General features: G+C 33.2%; 1 protein-coding gene across 8 annotated transcripts in view; it reads right to left on the bottom strand.

Moving 5' to 3' along the window:
• The window catches only part of ADK (adenosine kinase), a 488,464-nt gene that overhangs the window by 216,052 nt on the left and 250,898 nt on the right, over positions 1-21,514 (bottom strand). For all 8 annotated transcript variants that reach the window (XM_029245237.1, XM_029245240.1, XM_029245239.1 and 5 more), the window contains 2 exons: positions 14,700-14,872; positions 11,566-11,674 (listed from right to left, as the gene is read on the bottom strand). In XM_029245237.1, the coding sequence (XP_029101070.1) occupies positions 11,566-11,674; positions 14,700-14,872 (282 nt within the window). The remainder of the gene's footprint in view (positions 1-11,565; positions 11,675-14,699; positions 14,873-21,514) is intronic.

Here is a 21,514-nt window from a genome sequence, read left to right as displayed (position 1 = left end):
ATGTTTAGGATTGAATTGTAAATGGTTTACTAGAAACATTTTAAAAAACAAAAACAAACCCACAACTACAGTGTAGGGACAATAAACTAGAAAATTATCTTACAGACTACTCAATTTGGTATAACAATTATGTGACTATTTAATCTTAGTAGATACACTGACAGCTACCCAATATCATAGATCTGAAGAATTCAATTTCACAAGGATAGCTCAAGTAGATTGACAGTTAAAAAAATATAATAAAAATCTTCAGCTTGCTTATTTGCACCCTCTCTTAAAAGAAAAAAAAAATGAGGTTTGGAAGTTTCCATTTTACATTTAAGTAGTCTGTTAAATCAGTACAGATTTCACATACAATTTGAGAATCATGTCCCCAAAGGCAGTATCATCTGGAGATATGGTTAACTATATGGGTCTAAGCAGCACAATCCACTTACTGGCAGTATTATCATCAGTTAAAGACTTTAAGTTTAGCTTTCTCCCCCTGGTGGTAGTATCTGTGTTAACGTTTTAAATAATATTTGGCCTCTTCTAAAGGAAGCACTTGTCTCCTATAGTTCCTCTTTTTTTTTTTTTTCCCCCAAAATGCAATTACAACCATTATACCATTGTAAATTACATGCTGGGGTTATCTCAGTAGGTATCTGTCAAATGTAAAACTTACAGAAGGTTTTCAATGTAATAACGATGTTTTATCATTTTAATTACAAACTCTTTAAAAAACTTCCTAAAGTGTACCAATTGGGGTGGTCTAAATTAACAGTATCTTAGCAGCCCAAGGGTAGTAAAAATAGATTGAACTACCAAATTTCATCATACTTATAGCAGCTGTCTTCCTGCCTCTAGGAAGCTAAGTATTTAACAAAGCAGACAGCTTGGCATTGGCATCTGATTAGCGCTGTGTGTATTGTCAGATAGAATGTGCTTGGGTCTTTTGTTCCAGGGTTTGATTAAAAATCTGGAGAGCAGTGGCATCATGTAACTTTATTCTTAAGGCTTCTGAAAGGTAAATAAACTGTGATGCTTCATCTGGTATTGTACATGAAAGACTGATCAATGATTTTCTGGTAATATATTTTATCAAACCACAGAAAATTTAAATAAAGGAATTCTTTTCTTTTTGATACATACACCAAAGATTTATTGAAACAGGCAGATCTTAAAATCTTTTTAATTAAGTATTTTATATATTAAAAACAGTTTCACAATAGGTTGCTTTGAAGCATATTGAGTCCTATAATTAAAATACTGTTGGTGGGGAGGAAGAATGGTCATTTTAGAGCACATAAGTACAAGATTCTATTCCTAAAATTATCAACAGTATAGATGAAGATTCACAAAAAATTTTCAAATGCATATGAACATCTTATTGAAAAATAACACTTTCTTGTAAGAATAATACTGTTTTGATGCAGATGCCCAAACATTAAACTATAAAAGGGTGACTCTCATTACCTCCTCCCCACAAATTTCTTCGAAAATTAATTACAAATGATTGTGCTTACTGGCAGAGTTCAAAATCAGTAGAGTCCATGCAAACAGTCTACTTCAATGAGAAGTACATTCTTTTACTCTATCAAATCCATCGGAGGTAATCAGACTAGATGTTTTATTCAACAGGGCTGAAGAAAATTGTTCTACAATAGGTTAATTCAAAATGGCAGCATAGAAAATGCATCTGTCAGTGGGGATCAAATTACAGGGCAAGCTCCTCTCAATGCTTAGAAAAACAAGTCTGCAGCTCTACAGATTATGTGCCTGTGTGTGTTTAAAGGGGTGGGAAAGGAGCTAAATATCTGAGCTAACCTCCAATTAAAGTCAATCATAAAAACAGCCAATTTAATGAGTGCGGATTTCTTTGGGTAATTATAACACCAACCACTTTTTTCTCTTTTAAATCTGTAATTCTGCCTTCTTGTTATTGCTTGCTTTGTCATTAATCGCCTCAGGACCTTGATTTCCTAGCAACAGACTGCCACCAAACATTTGGCTCCTGTTCAACATTTCCTTTGTGAAAAATGGCACTGCTGTTGCCGCCTGGGCTGCTGCAGCTAGACTGGCTGTGTAAGTGCTCTAATAATGTATTCTACTGAAAAAAAAAAAAAAATCACATGATATGGGGTGCGATGACTGAGCTCAGTTAATTACTGAGCTGGGAAGTTTATCTACAATCTGAAAGCTGTTGAGGAGTAGGGGGATATAAGGATTAAAAAGGTGCTCCTTCCATTATCAATAATTTGCAGGTGAGAATTTACAAAGAAATATTTTATTCTTGAGTTGACAGGTTTCTGTTTAAGTTTATTTAGGAAAGGGTACAAAAGGCCAATGTCCCTCAAATGTTGCTTGACAAATTCCTTCTCCACAAAATAGCCCCAAACACACAAAAGAATCACAGAACAGTTTGCTGCAATTTTAAAAAGGAAATTAACCTAGGTATCTGTCAGCTGTTTCTTTTCTACTTAAGGCAAAAATCATGTGTATATGTAAATATACTATGAGATGACAGAATGAGGTTTTCATTCACAATATGAACACTAGACACAATGAAAATAGATTAAGTTATTGTGTTTTGATATATTGTACACCTAAATAACTATTTTATAACTCAAGACAAGAGAAAAAAGATGCTTATCATTATTTCTGAAATGATTCAACTGGGATTGAAAGAAACCAAACCTCATAATTGGAAACCCAGTGATAAGGTAGATATTTTGTCATATTTTTTTACTTGGTAGATTTATCAAGATTCTCCATGCCTTAGAAATATTACCACTTCCAGTAATGATAGTTACGGAAATTAACATGGCATGTCAGAGATGGTTCGCTGAAAGCTTGCTTTGGTTCTCAGAAATATGGCTTTGTAAGATTGGCATGTTTCAGGATTGCTGTCAGGATATGATAATTTAACATACCCAAGGGTACACTAAGTATTATGGAAGCATCTGTGAAACTAATAAGTCAGTGGACATTCCGATTCTTACCAATGTCTACATACTATATTAAAAAAACTTTCCACAAAGTATAGTCCCAATTTGGCTCATCTGAGGAAGTAAAAATGCTACAGTCTACCTGAAAACATCACAATGACCACCTTGACAGACTGAAATAAAAATGACTTTAGGGAATATTTACAAAGAAGCACTAGCATTATTAGGTCTTTGGTTATATTCAGGTAATGAAAACATACAGATATTTTTAAAAGAGAGCAAATGATTCAAAGATACTTGAAAAATTTTATAGAATTCTGCTCTTCTATCACTGGCACTAAATACATCATTTCACCACTAAGTCTGATTCTCCACTTTAACATATTTTTACAAAAAACAATTCTTGAATGATATAAGGAAACAAGTATAGAGTCACAACTAGAAAAGTTTTAGAAATCCAGAATGGACATTTTCTAATATGGAACTATAACTGGATTATGTATCATTTAATTCACTATTTACTATAACAGAGGTTCTTGAACTGGGCTCCATTAATTAGCAGAAAGGCTTTTTGAATCTATGCACTACCAAAAATTATATAAAAATTTTATAAGTAAATAAATTTTTCTGGAATGGTTCAAAACTCAGAAAAGATTAAAATCTACTACACTAAGCACATCAATCTACCTCAGAAACGCTAGTCAACATTCTTAAGCAAAATAATATTTTTAAGATTCAATTTAGTTTATTATAGCTGTCAAATGTTAACCTTAAAGGAGCTACATATCTGTAAAAATAATTATTTTTGTAGGATGAGTAACAGAATATATGGTGCTCTTTTATTTTGTATATGTGCATCTTTCTGAAAAGACTGAACCAAAATATTTTTGGTGGGTTACTATACATTTTATATTTGATTGTGACAGTTTATGTCATGTCCCTTAAACTTAACAATAGTAAAGTTGGTCTTAAATTGTTTATAGAATGAAGAAAGAAATAATACTTTGAAAAATGAATACACAAAATGACTAGTCAGGACAGCAGAGTTAAACAGGGGTGGGAGGTTACACAAAATTTATGTTTGGGCTAAGGGTATTAAAGGGAAAGATGGGAGAGAGTTACAGGGAAAAGCGTTCAAGGGTTTATCAAAATTTAAAGAAAAACTTGTGTCAGCAATCTGTGAGTACAAGAGGAATGCAATTTGGAAAAGCAGCAATCTATCTTTCAGAATATCTTCAACTATTTAGGATTTGCTAATGTTTCTACTTGTATCAGGACAATGTCAGTGAAAAAGTTAACATGAATATGTCCAAGTGGTAGAGAGAAAACACATGACAGACACAAGAGGTTAGAGTCAAATGAGCCCTGTTATATAGCTGAGAAACCTGTATTGGTCTGAAGCTGGATAACAGCAAATATGGATTTAATATGCCTAAGTACTGGAAAGGAAGAAAACTGTTTTCTCATTTTTCATCCCACTTTACCAAATATAATTTTAAAATCTTCATCTACAACATGTCATTCAGCCAAATCAGGAAAAAAAAAATTAAGTGACATTTTAAAGAACTGACCCCAAAACATGGTAACACTGTATCTAGAACAAATAAATGAGAACAAAAGCTCAGAAGACACTCTTTAGAGTACCTGCAAAAGAGAAAGAGGTAATAGGAAGAAAACCAAAAAGACTTATTATGACTTCCACTACATATGTCAAAGAACAAAGACATAAATTCATTATTTGTCTAATTAGGAACAATTATATAATTTATAGCCATAATACCTGAATATCACTGAAACCATTATGAGATGTGGATGCAAGACTGAATGCAGGGACCATGGAGAATAACTGCTAATTGGTACAAAGTTTCTTTTTGTGGTGATGTTAAAGTTCTAAAATTATATTACAGTGATGGTTGCAGAACTCCATGAATATACTAACGATCATTGAATTGTATACTTTAAACCAGTGAACTTTACAGTATATAAATATCTCAATAAAGCTGCTATAAAGAGATTAAATCCAATTTAATTTATTTAGAAGAATAGAGACAACAGAACATATGGGTTAAATCATATTAAGCTATAAAGATTGTATAACAGTAAAATATGTTAGAAAACAGATATACTTCTACAGATACTAGACTATGTCCAATTTATATACAATTTCAAAGATGTGACAACTAGCACATAAAAATGTATACTGTCATCACAATGTCTATAAATTTTCCCTCTCAAAGATGTTTATTAAAGAGATTTAGTAAACATTTTCTCAAGCAATTGCTGAGTGGTCTGAAATATATAAATAAAGTAAACTGAAGTGTAAATATTTCAGTAGATGGCTTGTTAATTCATTTGAGGCTCTATATAAGAACCTACTGCCTTAATAACTAATTGCTATACATACGTTTATTTTCTTACCTTCTAAGGCAATTAGCACGTAGTGTGGTTTCCAACCTCACATAAAATTCCAAGACTTCATTATAATGCCACAAATCCAAAACACAAAAACTTCCAATCTTTATCTTTAGAGCCCAAAACTTCTTTAATCAACACTATCTTACTTTTCTACTATAAGTAAACAGATTATCTGTTTAGCTGAAAATAACCTTACTTTAATATTTCAGATTCCCTCCTCCTAGTAGAGTTTTATTTTTGACAACTGCTAAAAGTAAGACTTAAGAAAAATTATAGGAATATAGGAGTAAACTGCTCTACTTGGGGAAAATATTTATCTATAAAAATTCAAAGTATTAGTCTAAAAAATGATACTGTTAGAGTTTAACTTGCCAGAAAAAAATTCTAGACAAACTGAAAATAAGTACAAATAGAATTTCTAAAAATCACATTCTTGTTTGAAAAATTTTCTAGTATGAATCAAAGATTGTCTCTAATAAGGAAGAAGAACAGTAATCATTTGTGTAACTCACTGGACATCAATAACATAAGGAAAAATTTTTTTAAGTTAAAAATTAAACTCTAATACTAATGATTAAGAAGCAATACAACTAACAGTCTTTTTCTTTCTCTCTATATTATATCCAAGCTAAAGATAGACATTTTTACCACATAGTTTTGGGCTTTACTTGAAGGGGTATCAAATTGGTACATAAAACTCTAAATTCCTGCAAGACAAAGATTCATATATATACAACCCCCCCCTTATCTGTGGGGAATACGTTCCAAGAACGCCAGTGTACACCTGCAACTGCCAACAGTACTGAACCCTTTATATACTACGTTTTCTTCATCAGCACTATTCTTGCACTTTGCGGCCATTATGAAGTAAGATAAGGGTTGTTTGAACACAAGCACTGTGATACTGCAACAACTGATCTGATAACTGAGACAGCTACTAAGTGACTAAAGGGTAGGTAGTGTACAGTGTGGGTACGCTGGACAAAGGACAGAGCAGGATGGCACAAGATTTCATCAGCCTACTCAGAATGGTGCACAATTTAAACTTATAAAATGTTTATTGCTGGAATTTTCCATTTACTATTTTCAGGTTGAAGTTGATCATGGGTAACTGAAAGCACAAAAAGTAGAACGGCGGATAAGTGTTGGAAAGAGGGGCGGGGGTTGGGTGTACTACTATACTAAATGTCAGGAATTATATACAAACATGTAATGCTCCAGATAGAAGGGAAAAAACCACATTTTTCTTATTTTATTTTTTGAATTTATAAATGTAATAGTTAATGTCACCTATAAGGATATTTTTAAAAATTTTTAAAAAGGCTTAAAAATTCACAATTATTCCCTAATGAAGTCAGTGAAGCAATCCAGAATAGTATAGTCAAAAACCTGAAGTAAAAAAATGCAGAAATAAAGCCAAATGATGATCTCTGATTTGACCAATACAATGGGAGTTCCAATACATAAGCGTTCAAAAACTGCATTTAGAACACTGATAAAATGAAAAGTCAGAGGTAGTTCAACCATCCAACTCCTTAACTAATAATCTCAGAAGACTATTATGAAGATTAATAAATTCCAAAAATGCCTTGAATTCATTCATAGCTAAATGCTTTATAAAGAACTGTGACCTATGAAGTCATTATCATTCACAATTAAATAGCTTAAACTTAAAAAAAATCCATTTGTTTACTTATTTTGCCAAAGTACATTCATTATAATAGTACAGCGTTCACAAGATGATATTACAAAGGCTTTTTCTATGGTGTAATAAGGTTTTATGGCAACGAGTTTAAGTAACTGTCCATAAGTGAGCAAAACTTTTCTATTTTCACCTATCCAGATTTTTTTTGGGGGGGGAGTAGTACAAATCTCATACATATATATTAAATTAATAGGTATCTTTCATTTCCTTGTACATTACTCTAGTTTCTATTAGGTCACCATTACGAGACAAATTCATTCCCTTTCATTAGAACCTTTCTCAAATTTTTTCATGACGTTAGAATACTAGATGATACAATTTTGAACATAATCAAATGTCTTTTAAAATTCCTAATCATGTTATACTGTAGAATATTTTTTAGTAAATGCTATCGAAAGAAAATCAAATCCTAAAAAAACAGCAATTATATTATTTCATTATACATTCATTCTAATTTGTTATTCAACGTTCACTGAAAAACTTCTAATACGTAAAATTCCAAATGATCTCATAGACTAGATTTCTTATAATTTATCACCTCATTTTAATGAATTTAGTTATTGCTTTCACATTACTGACAAAGATATTTAATTGTGAGTCTAAGTAACAGTTCTACTAAGATAAATTATTACTCATGTAGTCATTAAGAATTTTAGTAGAAAACCCAACCAGGACAAACAAAGTGAGAGATGTAAGACCTAAATAGTTGTTATTGATTACTGCTTGTCCTTTACATGCAAAAACTCCTATTTCTTACCAAATATGGGAACTCTATTCCTTTCCTCCAAGGTTGTACAGTTCTCCAAACCATGTTTCCTCCAATTATCCATGATCATACCTCCCGTTATTCCAGAAGCAACTATTAGTAACATTTAAAACTTTACCCTCACAAAAACTGTATTAACCAAAATGGTAAGACTGTAGACTGAAAAGAGATAAAAGCAGTCAGATGGAGTTATAAATTAAAGACAGACACGGTAAAAGAAGATCTGTAATAAGCCACTGGAACTGGAAGAATCACAGAAAGAAGGAAATATGCATAGGAGTCAAAGGAAAATTCAAACTACTGGTCCCATATTCTCAAACAATTATTGACAAACTATGATTCACTATTCTTCCATTATAGTGCTTAATTTTGAATTAGTAAAAAAGAACACACATTGGGTGACAGTTTATGCAAAGTAAGTCACATGGCACTGGAAGCTTTTGTTAACCTATTTCTTAAATACCTGTTTGATCTCTAAAGTTAAAATTTCTCCCTATATAAGCCCAAACTTGCAAGCTGATTAGTGTTTTACCATGTATTTAAAACTTGGAACCTTTTTCTCATTAAAAACTCTTTAGAAATAATGCATAAATTTCTGTGCAAAATCCCACTGTACTCACAATGTAGTCCAAAACACTATTAAGGACTAACTGATAATATTAGAAAAATTACTATACATGGATGAAAAGTTATCTACTAGCTAAGAGCTTTTAAATTTATTTTTAAATGATAAAGTGACAGCTAGATAATTTTATAGAATCTAGAACAGTAATTTAGGGAGTTTCTTAGGTTGAATCAACCTTAAGACTGTTCAAATTCAAAGAAAAAGTCAGGCAATCTGGCAGAAATAGTCATCTAAAAAAAAAGGAAAAACAAAACCGAACAGGAAATTTCTAATTCCAACCAAGATGAAAAGAATGAGGAATGGATTTAAACAACTTACACAACTATAAAATTGGACAAAATATAGGAAATATCAATTTTGAGAAATTGGACAGTAATCAAATAAGGGACAAGATAAGGTGATCCCTACAATTATTCAAACTTAATTCCTAGAGAGAATTTCCAGATTGTAGTCATCAGGGCAGAGAGAACCTAAACAGAGTCCAGTAGTCTCCATTCAGGAAAGCCAAGGTAGCTAGCACGTGCAAGGGCAGCATACTGGAAAGGAGAGAGCCATTTGAAGAAAGAGGTACAAAATGAGAACTCAGGATCTGCAGGGCTTTTCCAAGTCTTTACCATATGTGCATGAGGAAACAACCCAATGTCATGGCAAGAACCAGAAAAAAAAACATATGATAGAATTTGCAGACAAGGGCATTGAAACAGGTGTTACAACTATATCCCATAACTTTAGAAATGGCAGACAGCAACACAAGTATGTAAAGCAGACAGAGCAGGAGTAAAAAAAAAGGCCCAAATGTTTACACACTGAAAATATAAAAATAAAATAACTACAAATATCAAGAGGCAGGATGAAATTAGAGTGCTAATTTTCTCACTTTTCACAGCACATTAATATTGCTTAAAAAAGAAAATATATGGTCTAGAAATTTAATGGCTCCAATTTCCTCATCTTTTTCATAAACCTTTCCTAAATATCATAGTCCTAGAGGGCTAGTGTAAGAAATATTTCATATAAAAGAATAAACAGACATATGCCAATCTGATTATAAAGGTAAAAAGCAACTAAGATTTAAGTTTTCAACATGTAATTAGCTATTGGCATAACCAGTAATCCCTAAAAACCTACTAACAAAGAATTCAGTTTAAACATGGAAAAACTGAGTTTATATGCTGTAAGTGGGACACCTGCTATGAAGGTAAAAAAGATGTCAACACTTCATTTAAACCGAAAGAGAATACTGGTATAGGCATATTCCATTTCGACTTTTTATTAGGAAAGATTTTGCTGTGAATTGCAGATTCAATGCATTATGTGACAGAGAAAATGAGGAAGGTTTTGAATTTTCTTAACGCTTGTGACCATTATTAATTCATGGAACAGTGAGAAGAAGAGTTGAGTATGTAGATCTAGTTTATTTTATGTAATGCAGATAGACATCTTACTTATGGAAATGTGTTAGATATATTGAGCTGCTTCTTCAGATCAAGAACCTTTTGTATAAAGAGCTCCCACAATTTCAAGTTGTTGAACCTCTGAAGTTTATGATGATGATGTAAGACGAGTGCTGACACTACAGAACCTGAAAGTGTAGAGAAGCCAACCTGATTTCTTGAAATAAGTAAAGACATACATATCTACTCTATCTAAATTTGCAGTTTTCTTATTAAGACTAGACTGCATGCTCTGAGCTGAAAGGGAATTAAAGATTTAAAAGAAATGCTGAAAAGTCTGTGGAAATAATTTTAATTTCAGAAGAAATTTCACAGATTTTGATGAATAAGAAGTATGTTCTTAGTTGTTAGCAGAATAAATATTTGTTGAATGTTCACCAAGAATATACAGCATCTACAGCATCCCAGGTATCCAATGTGAGTCCACTATTTTCAGAACTATTTAAAAATAGCCAAACTCTGAACAAACTATAGATTTACCTGGCAATGTGAAAGAGCATTCTTTTATGAAACAGCTGAAACAGAAACTAAGAGCTAACAGCTACAATCAGATATATCAACTGGAATACACTTTGATACTTGTTTCTGGCTGAATATACAAGTCTCAAAAGTGGTTCAATTTTATTAATTTGAACAAAACTGATCACTCTACACTTTATACAAAACTGTACCTGAATAGTTGGTAACATGACTTTCCTCTATATAATCCTCTCAATGTAAGCATTTACTTGACAGTTATAAAGGGGTAGGATTTGCTATACAGAGGAATCAATAACCTTGTAAAGCCTACAGCAGTGCACGTAAACATGCTGTAGGAGACATTAACAATAGACTGAAAGAAATAATTATATTTTCAATAAACATGTTCCTACTGGATAATCAATTTTTTATGCATCTTACCAGCTGTTTCACAGCTCAGGTAGCAAATGGCAGCAGCTGTTATATCAAAACCATATATGCAAATGAAGTACTTTTAATTTTTCATAGGTATCTACTTAGTATTTGTGATGAGCCACATTTAACTCATATTAAATAAAAACAAGGTATTCATAGGGTGATTAATTCAGGAGAATTTTTAGTACAGTCTTATTTTAGAAATGAAGTCTTAACCAATTATTTTTTATGCCAGAAGGCTTAATAATTCAAATTACATGCTGCCCATATTCTGATATTTAAAAGATTTGTCATGATCAATGTTTCTAAAATATTAACTTAAAAGATGTCATGGTAATTACTATGGAATAAATAGTAATTAAGTTTTTTCATCAAATAAGCTCAAACTGTTTGCAGTGAATATTTATATTGCTAATAATATTTCCACACACAATGCATGCATCATTCACAACAAGTAGCCTAAAAATACAAAATATAAATTTCCAGAATTACTTCAAAGACCTTAAGATTTAATACAGAATTTGATACTTGGTTTAAAAACATCTATGTATAATGTATCTATAAAGAGGTATATCTGAAGATAAATAATACAAATCACGCTACCACAGAAAGATCATATTTCTGTTCTGTATTTGTAATAGTGAACCTAGCATATGCTTTGAGATGGGTAAACAATTTACAGGATAATCAGAGACAATTATTTTTAAATGTACCTCAGCTAACAACTATAATTTACAGTGTAAATATGTACCAGAAATTTGAATTAGGCAAATACTTACTGCTATATAATAAACTCTTGCTTTGTCTACCAATATCCAGTTTTTCTCCATATCAAGATGTTTTTCCTTTTTATAACAATTGGCAGCAGCAAGATTAGCTACAAGGGATCTAAAACAACAATAACGAAAAGTAAGTAAGTTTTACATATAGTCAAACTTGTCATATAACTATACAGTTAACTAAAAACAATTTTGTAAAATTTGTTTTAATTTTATTCTTAATTCTTCAAACTGCCGTATACTGATTTTAATAAATGTAAATAAAGTTACTTTTTTTTTTTTTTTTTTTTGCGGTACGCGGGCCTCTCCTGTTGTGGAGCACAGGCTCCGGACGCGCAGGCTGAGCAGCCATGGCTCAGGGGCCCAGCCGCTCCGCGGCACGAACCCGTGTCCCCTGACTTGGCAGGTGGACTCTCAACCACTGCGCCACCAGGGAAGCCCATAAAGTTACTTTTGTTCTGAAAACTTTTCAAGATTTCTCTGTTGCCTTTGAGATAAACAAGGACATTAATTCTTGCTCTAAATATCATCTGTTATTTTGAGAAACTGGCATTTAAGCTTCCTTTTGATACTAAAATAATAAAATTATCTACTTTCTACATTTTTAATAGTTCAAAATGCACTTAAGAAATAGCTACTATGTAGTTACCCACAAAAATATATATATGCAACTAAAAACTTCAGTTTTCAAATATCAACATACTATCCACTGATATTTAATCTAATGCTTTAAAAGCGAGGTGTGGGATTAATTTTACAAAATACATATAAATGTAGACCATATTTACTATGAGGGATTAATTTTATTAATACATTACATTACATAAAACCATTACATTTTATGGGCTAGAATAAATTAATATTAGTTTTCATAGTTGAAAACTGCCTGCACTGTTCCAGTTTTGTAGCTGAAAATCTAAGCAGAATACTACATTTAAAATCTTGTTCCAAGTGCCACACAGAGCTTTTTATTATTGTCCAACAATTAAACTTAATACAATAATTATTTATGTTACAAAGAAATAAAAACACTTTTCCCCCTCCTTCTGACCCACAAATTAAAAAAAAAAAACTTGCCAATTTTTCAAATTTTTTTTAGTTAACAGTTGTGGTTAAAAACATCCCACAAATACATCATCTCATCACTTAAGATTTTGGTAATATGGTTAGATTCTCTTTTGAAAAAAATAAATCAATTCTCTTCCAAAACATATTTGTACTCACTCATATGCCATCAGACTAACTGAAGGATACATTCTGTTTATGCTTAACTAAATTAATGAAAATAAGAGTGATATTCATCAATACATGTATATGCAAAATAACTATATTACAAATTTAAGGATAATTAATTTATAAAAAATATTTTAGTAATCATGACTCTTGCAAAATGTTGACCAAAAAATGGTTACTAAATAAAAGCAAATACTTCTGGTATGAGCTACTAAACTCTATTTTGATAAAAAAAATACTACTCTCTTGATAGGAAACTAAATAGTTCCTCCAAAAGAAAATACAGGTATTCTTACTATCCAAGTGTATCTATCTGGTTCAGAGTTTGTGGAGAATAAGAACCTGGATTAAGAAGAATATTCCCTTAACCTGAGTTTGGGACACTGGAAGTTAGAGTTCCTAGCTCTATTTAAAACAATCTATCCAAATCTATTAGGTTCCACAATTTGCATAATGAATTAGACAGCGAGGGTTTCCCTCAGTTTCTGACTTCCAATAGCACCTAATTAATACTGATCACCATAACCATTATATGAGTACATAAATTAAGCTGTTGATGGAAGACCTAATATTATCATACCTGTTCTTTAAAATAACAACTTAACATACAAAAACAATTTTGCAATTTTAACATAGCCGGAGTGGTATCAGAGGCAAAAGTTGACACATTTCTCACTAATGCGAAAACTCTGCACCTGCCTATTAAAGTTGGTTTTTAGAAAAACTGAAAAGGGGAAAGGTCTAAATAAGTATATCTCAATGTTCGAACCGACGGTTTAATTTATTAAAACCTTAAAATCATAAATTTCTCCTACACCCAAAAAATAAAGTTACAGGAAAGTTTGAAAATGGCTTTGGTACCCTAATTGTTTTTGAAAGTTATATTTTAGTTATTTAATGACTACTGCCCAGAATAGTGTCAGGTCTTTAACATACATTTGAGAGGTCAAAGAGTGAGCAAAAACATATGAGGTAAAAAGGAGGAATGGAGCAAGGGGAGGAGAGATAAGGGAGGAAATAAGGAAAGACAAAGAGGCAAATAAGAAAGAAGGGGAAGAAAGGGAGATAGGAAATGGAGGACAGACAATATTTTTAGCTATAAGGGATGTAAAGTATCTAGTGAGTCACCATTTTAAAAGAGACCATCTTTGGTGATTCTAACAATATAATAACTAGGAAAACTATTTTTTTTCCTTTCCAAAGGAGAAAAAAGCCCATGCTGATAAGCAGTATGCTAATAATGATGTTAGCAAAGCATGAATGTACTGAAGATATACCTCCACGTAGCTGCAAAAGGCACCAAAAAAAGCAATGCATGGAAGGTTCTGAGAGACAGAGTTCAAGTTCACACAAAGAAAAACTTTCTGATAAGCGAAGTTGTATAGAAATCTAATAGATTGTTTTTTGAGTGGTGCATTACCCATGACGGAAGTTGTTTAGTATGGGCAGATGACTTTGCCAGAAATGCTTTAGATGACCTAATTTATATGAGGCTGGATATAATGTAATATTTTATATATTTAAAATATATATATGTATTTTAATATTCCAATCTCAGGATATGTTGAAAAGAACATTCTTCCTAATGCCAGTTTGGCAAGAACCTAGCTACAAAACACTGAATAAAATGCGCTCCTTTTCTGACCCTAATTATAAAAAGTAGAGGCTGGACTAGATAATCTCAAAATTTTCATTTCATTCCGCTTCATGAAGATAACAACAGGTTCAAGAAAGGTAAAAAAAAACTTTTTAAGGAAAAGTGATACTAGGAAGAAGAGTTTATTAAACATTAAAATAAATTACAAACATGAGGTCTAAATTCCAAACTCAAATTTGAATTCAGATTTTACCAGTGGTTAAACAGTCAATTAGTACAGTGCTTCCCTTGAAAGAACACTGACCTGTTGCCACCAGTGATGCACGCAGCACAAGTTCCTGTTGGCTGCTCATTCTGTTCATAATAATGAGCATCCACATGGGCTTCGGCAGCTTTTTTCTTCAGGATCTCCCCAAATTTATCTATCCCGATGCATCCAAAGAATGTTGCTGCTTTGTGTGGCTGCTGAATCATCCACTGAAAAAGAGAAACATAAATAATTTTAATGGGTCAGAAAAATGGTACACATAGTTCAGTATTCTGCCAAGGATGGTGGCATAAAAGGGTTGCTTTGTTAGCAGCTGTGGCTGTTAGGAATGGAATTTCAATCCTGTATCACCACTTATGATAACAAATTTGATATAACAACCACATAAAATCTTATTATACTTCCTTCAGGGAAAGAAAGAGAACACAGTGGTTAAGAACTCAAAGTCATACAGACCTTAGGTCAATACTGGCTTGATACAGAAAAATAATACTGAGTCCAATAGAAGTAGTGAAGCATTGTCATTAAAAGCCCAGAATCTATATTGAATACTGTGTGGGTTCAAATCTTGCCTCTGCCACTAATTAGCTGCGTAAGTAAGACCATGTCACTTAACATTTCTAGGCCTCATTGTCCTCATATGTAAATGAGGAAAAAAATTATAAATACACCTTATAAAGCTGCTGGGGATTAAATTAAGTAATTTAAGTTAATGTATATGCATTATGGTACCAGGCACAAAGTAGATGATGTATATTAGCTGTGGTTGTCATTAATATTGTACTTCATATATATATATGTGTGTGTGTATATATACACATATATATATGCTTAACTTACGTTCATGTCTAATAAGTTGTTTTAAAAACAAGTTATTGGACTTCTCCAGTGGCTCAGTGGTTAAGAATCCACCTGCCAATACAGGGGACACGGGTTCAAGCCCTGGTCTGGGAAGATCCCACATGCTGTGGAGCAACGAAGCCCAAGCGCCACAACTACTAAGCCTGTGTTCTACAGCACGCGAGCCACAACTACTAAGCCCGCGCTCTACAACTACTGAAGCCTGCGAGCCTTCAGCCCATGCTCCACAACAAGAGAAGCCACCGCAATGAGAAGTCCACGCACTGCAACGAAGAGTAGCCCTCACTCGCTGAAACTAGAGAAAGCCCTTGCACAGCAATGAAGACCCAACGCAGCCAAAACTAACTAAACAAACAACTTATTCAGAAATAAACAGTATTAAAAATTCTAATTCATTAGTCTCATAAAACTTTAATTTCTTTGCTATAAATTAATCACAGTGTATTTATTTTAAAATGCATACTTTTCATTGATATGTTATCTTTTATAATTAGGCTCAAATTCCTGAGGTTTCTAATACTTGTATTAGTTATTGTAAACAGCATCTATTTTTTTCTAAGACTTTTTAGCAAAATACTCAATATGCAAAGTCAAAAGATACCAAAATCTTACATTACTTCCAAATATCTGGAGTATAAAAGAAATGCATGTATGTTTAGTGCTAAAGGGATGAGGAAGTAAAAAAAGGTAACAAAGAGAAATCTGTAAGATAAAGATACAGTAACTGATGATCTAGTAGTCCAATTCTACTTCTAGGGATTTATTCTGAAGATACATGTCCACAAATATAAAACAACATATACAGAAGTATTCTTTGAGACATTATTTGTAATGGCAAAATGTTGGAAACAAAATGTCCATGCATAGAAGACTGGTTGAATAAAATATGATAAATCCATTCAATGGACTACAACACAATTTAAAAAAGAACAAGAAAAGCCGTTTGAAATACAACAAATAAATGCAACATGTAATCATTATAGATGCTGGACTGAGAATAAAATCAAACAGCTATAAAAGACTATTAGAATAATCACTGAGATTGGAATATCTATAATATATTGGAAAACAGGATTGTATAAATTCTAAATTTCTCAAATAGAGGATAAATACTTCAAAATCGTTCAGGGGAAAAATATACATATTTATTTACATAAAGAAAGAGAAAGCTAATGTCGAAATGCTAAAAACTGGTAGATCCAATGGCATTTTTCACAGAACTAGAACATAAAATTTCACAATTTGTACGGAAACACAAAAGACCCCGAACAGCCAAAGCAATCTTGAGAAAGAAAAACGGAACTGGAGGAATCAAGCTCCCTGACTTCAGACTATACTACAAAGATACAGTAATCAAGACAATATGGTACTGGCACAAAAAGAGCAATATAGATCAATGGAACAGGGTAGAAGGCCCAGATATAAACCCATGCACATATGGTCACCTTATCTTTGATAAAGGAGGCAAGAGTATACAATGGAGAAAAGACAGCCTCTTCAAAGTGGTGCTGGGAAAACGGGACAGCTATATGTAAAAGAATGAAATTAGAACACTCCCGAACACCATACACAAAAATAAACTCAAAATGGATTGAAGACCTGAATGTAAGGCCAGACACTGTAAAACTCTTAGAGAAAACATAGGCAGAACACTCTATGACATAAATCACAGCAAGATCCTTTTTGACCCACCTCCTAGAGAAATGGAAATAAAAACAAAAATAAACAAACGGGACCTAATGAAACTTAAAAACTTTTGCACAGCAAAGGAAACCATAAACAAGATGAAAAGACAACCCTCGGAATGGGAGAAAACATTTGCAAATGAAGCAACTGACAAAGGATTTATCTCCAAAATATACAAGCAGCTCATGTAGCTCAATATCAAAAAAACAAACCACCCAATCCATAAACGGGCAGAAGACCTAAATAGACATTTCTCCAAAGAAGATATACAGATTGCCAACAAACACATGAAAGGATGCTCAATATCACTAACCATCAGAGAAATGCAAATTAAAACTACAATGAGGTATCACCTCACACCAGTCAGAATGCCATCATCAAAAAATCTACAAACGATAAATGCTGGAGAGGGTGTGGAGAAAAGGGAACCCTCTTGCACTGTTGGGAATGTAAATTGATTCAGCCACTATGGAGAACAGTATGGAAGTTCCTTAAAAAACTAAAAGTAGAACTACCATACGACCCAGCAAGCCCACTACTGGGCATATACCATGAGAAAATCATAATTCAAAAAGAGTCATGTACCACTATGTCCACTGCAGCTCTATTTACAATAGCCAGGACATGGAAGCAACCTAAGTGTCCAACGACAGATGAATGGATAAAGATGTGGCACATATATACAATGGAATATTACTCAGCCATAAAAAGAAACGAAATTGAGTTATTTGTAGTGAGGTGGATGGACCTAGAGTCTGTCATACAGAGTGAAGTCAGAAAGAGAAAAACAAATACCGTATGCTAACACATATATGTGGAATCTTTAAACAACAACAACAACAACAAAAAATGGTTCTGAAGAACCCAGGGGCAGGACAGGAATAAAAACGCAGACGTAGAGAACAGACTTGAGGACACGGGGAGAGGGAAGGGTAAGCTGGGATGAAGTGACAATGGCATGGACATATGTATACTACCAAATGTAAAATAGATAGCTAGTGGGAAGCAGCTGCATAGCACCGGGAGATCAGCTCGGTGCTTTGTGACCACCTAGAGGGGTGGGATAGGGAGGATGGGAGGGAGACGCAAGAGGGAGGAGATATGGGGATATATGATATGTATAGCTGATTCACTTTGTTATAAAGCAGAAACTAACACACTATTGTAAAGCAATTATACTACAATAAAGATGCTAAAAAATAAAAAAAAAACAAAAAATAAAATGAAAATTGGTACATCTATGACAGGTATACAGAAGTTCCTTTTACTATTTTTTATACTTCTATGTAAGTTAGAAAATTTTCAAAATTAAAAGATGGGTTAAAGATATTGTAACAAAATCAAACATTCCATTTAAAAATAACAATAATTTAAAATTAGCTTATTCAGTCTTTAATATTATCAATCATTTTTTTAAAATAAGTCCATCACATGAAGCAGTTAATATCTTAAAATGCATCAATATCCATACCTAATAGATTTTAAATCCTTTAAACCATGCTTAGGTAAATAATACATTTAACAGCAGAAAATACCTGTACGTTGTTCTATAATTTACTTTTATTCATGTAGAAGCATGGTTAAATTATGAACCATGTCTGCTTTAGGTAGTAAAAAAGGCAAAGTCAACAGCAAATTTTACTATGATTTTTTAAATAACTTAAAATGCCATCAAAATAAAAGGAAACATCAGTGAAAGTGAAGTTATTATAATGTAACTCAGCCTAACTATTACCAAAGTTCACATGTTCAAACTAGTGTGAAAAAAAGGGCTATATCAACTCACTATCGGGCTTAAATATGACTTCCAACCCTTCCACAAGCAGGATTTAAATGAATTGAAATGTTTCCTTTACAAATCACTACTACTTGAACCTGCAAGACAAAAAAATGGACAAATAATAGAACTATTCAGCAGGTTGTTATAATTCCACTATTGAGTATTTCATCACAGGAAACTGGCTAACATTCTGGAAATATCTGATTATCAGCATACTAACAAAATATGAGACCTTTATTCTTGATCAGTGATTTCCACTCAAAAGTTAGTCAATCTAAAATGAAAGTTTAGTAAGCCAAAGCAGACACACAAAAGAAATAGAAGCAATGTTCACTGTTCAAAGTACTCAGTAATCTAGCTGAATAAATCAAGATGTTATAATCAAGAAAGTTGAAAAAGATTAAAAATACAAATTTTTAAAAAGTTTATAAATAATTTGTTTTTTAATTTTTTAAAATTTTATTTTATTATTTTTTTATACAGCAGACTCTTATTAGTTATCTATTTTATACATATTAGTGTATATATATATCAATCCAATCACCCAATTCATCCCCCCCCCAACCACTTTCCCCTCTTGGGGTCCATACCTTTGTTCTCTACATCTGTGTCAGTATTTCTACCCTGCAAACCAGCTCATCTGTACCATTTTTCTAGGTTCCACACATATATGCCTTAATAGACGATATTTGTTTTTCTCTTTCTGACTTACTTCACCCTGTATTACAGTCTAGAGATCCATCCACGTCTCTACAAATGACCCAATTTCATTCCTTTTTAGGGCTGAGTAATATGCCATTGCATATACATACCACATCTTCTTTATCCATTTGTCTGTTGATGGGCATTTAGGTTGCTTCCGTGACTTGGCTATTGTAAAGAGTGCTACCATGAACACTGGGGAGCATGTCTTTTTGAATTATGGTTTTCTCTGGGTATATGCCCACTTGAATTACCATATGCCCATAGTAGGGTCATATGGTAATTCTATTTTTAGTTTTTTAAGAAACCTCCATACTGTCCTCCATAGTGGCTGTATCAATTCATATTCCCACCAATAGTGCAAGAGGGTTCCCTTTTTTTTTTAACATCTTTATTGGAGTATAATTGCTTTACAATGTTGTGTTAGTTTCTGCTTTTTCACAAAATGAATCAGCTATACATATACATATATCCCCATATCTTCTCCCTCTTGCATCTCCCTCACACCCTCCCTATCCCACCCCTCTAGGTGGTCACAAAGCACTGAGCTGATCTCCCTGTGCTATGTGGCTGCTTCCCACTAGCTAGCTATTTTACATTTGGTAGTGTATATATGTCCATGCCACTCTCTCACTTCGTAACAGGGTTCCCTTTTCTCCATACCCTCTCCAGCATTTGTTGTTTGTAGATTTTCTGATGATGCCCATTCTGATCAGTGTGAGGTGATACCGCATGTAGTTTTTTTTGTTTGTTTGTTTGTTTGTTTTACGGTACGCGGGCCTCTCACTGTTGTGGCCTCTCCCGTTGTGGAGTACAGGCTCCGGAAGAGCAGGCTCAGCGGCCATGGCTCACAGGCCCAGCTGCTCCGCGGCATGTGGGATCTTCCCGGACCGGTGCACGAACCCGTGTCCCCTGCATTGGCAGGCGGACTCTCAAGCAGTGCGCCACCAGGGAAGCCCCCTCATGTAGTTTTGATTTGCATTTCTCTAAGTTAGTGATGTTGAGCAGCTTTTCATGTGCCTCTTGCCCATCTGTATGTCTTCTTTGGAGAAATGTCTATTTAGGTCTTTTGCCCATTTTTGGATTGGGTTGTCTGTTTTTTTTAATACTGAGCTGCATGAGCTGTTTATGTATTTTGGATATTAAACCTTTGTCCATTGACTCATTTGCAAATATTTTCTCCCATTCTGAGGGTTGTCTTTTTGTCTTGTTTATAGTTTCCTTTGCTGCGCAAAAGCTTTTAAGTTTCATTAGGTCCCATTTGTTTATTTTTTTTTCCATTTCTCTAGGAGGTGCGTCAAAAAGGATCTTGCTGTGATTTATGTCAAAGAGTGGTCTTCCTATGTTTTCCTTGAAGAGTTTTATAGTGTCTAGTCTTACATTTAGGTCTTTAATCCATTTTGAGTTTATTTTTGTGTATGTTGTTAGGGAGTGTTCTAATTTCATTCTTTTATATGTAGCTGTCCAGTTTTCCCAGCACCACTTACTGAAGAGACTGGCTTTTCTCCATTGTATATCCTTGCCTCCTCTGTTATAGATTAGTTGATCATAGGTACGTGGGTTTATCTCTGGGCTTTCTATCCTGTTCCAGTGAACTATACTTCTGTTTTTGTGCCAGTACCATACTGTCTTGTTTACTGTAACTTTGTAGTACAGTCTGAAGTCAGGGAGTCTGATTCCTACAGCTCCATTTTTTTCCCTCAAGATTGCTTTGGCTACTCGGGGTCTTTTGTGTCTCTATACAAATTTTAAGGTTTATTGTTCTAGTTCTGTAAAAAATGTCATTGGTTAATTTGATAGGGATTGTGTTGAATCTGTAGAT

The sequence above is a fragment of the Monodon monoceros genome, unplaced genomic scaffold, assembly GCF_005190385.1.
Source record: "Monodon monoceros isolate NGI ecotype Baffin Bay Population unplaced genomic scaffold, NGI_Narwhal_1 Super_Scaffold_4, whole genome shotgun sequence".
Lineage (NCBI taxonomy): Eukaryota > Metazoa > Chordata > Mammalia > Artiodactyla > Monodontidae > Monodon > Monodon monoceros.
This window is presented reverse-complemented; position numbering and strand designations above follow the sequence as displayed.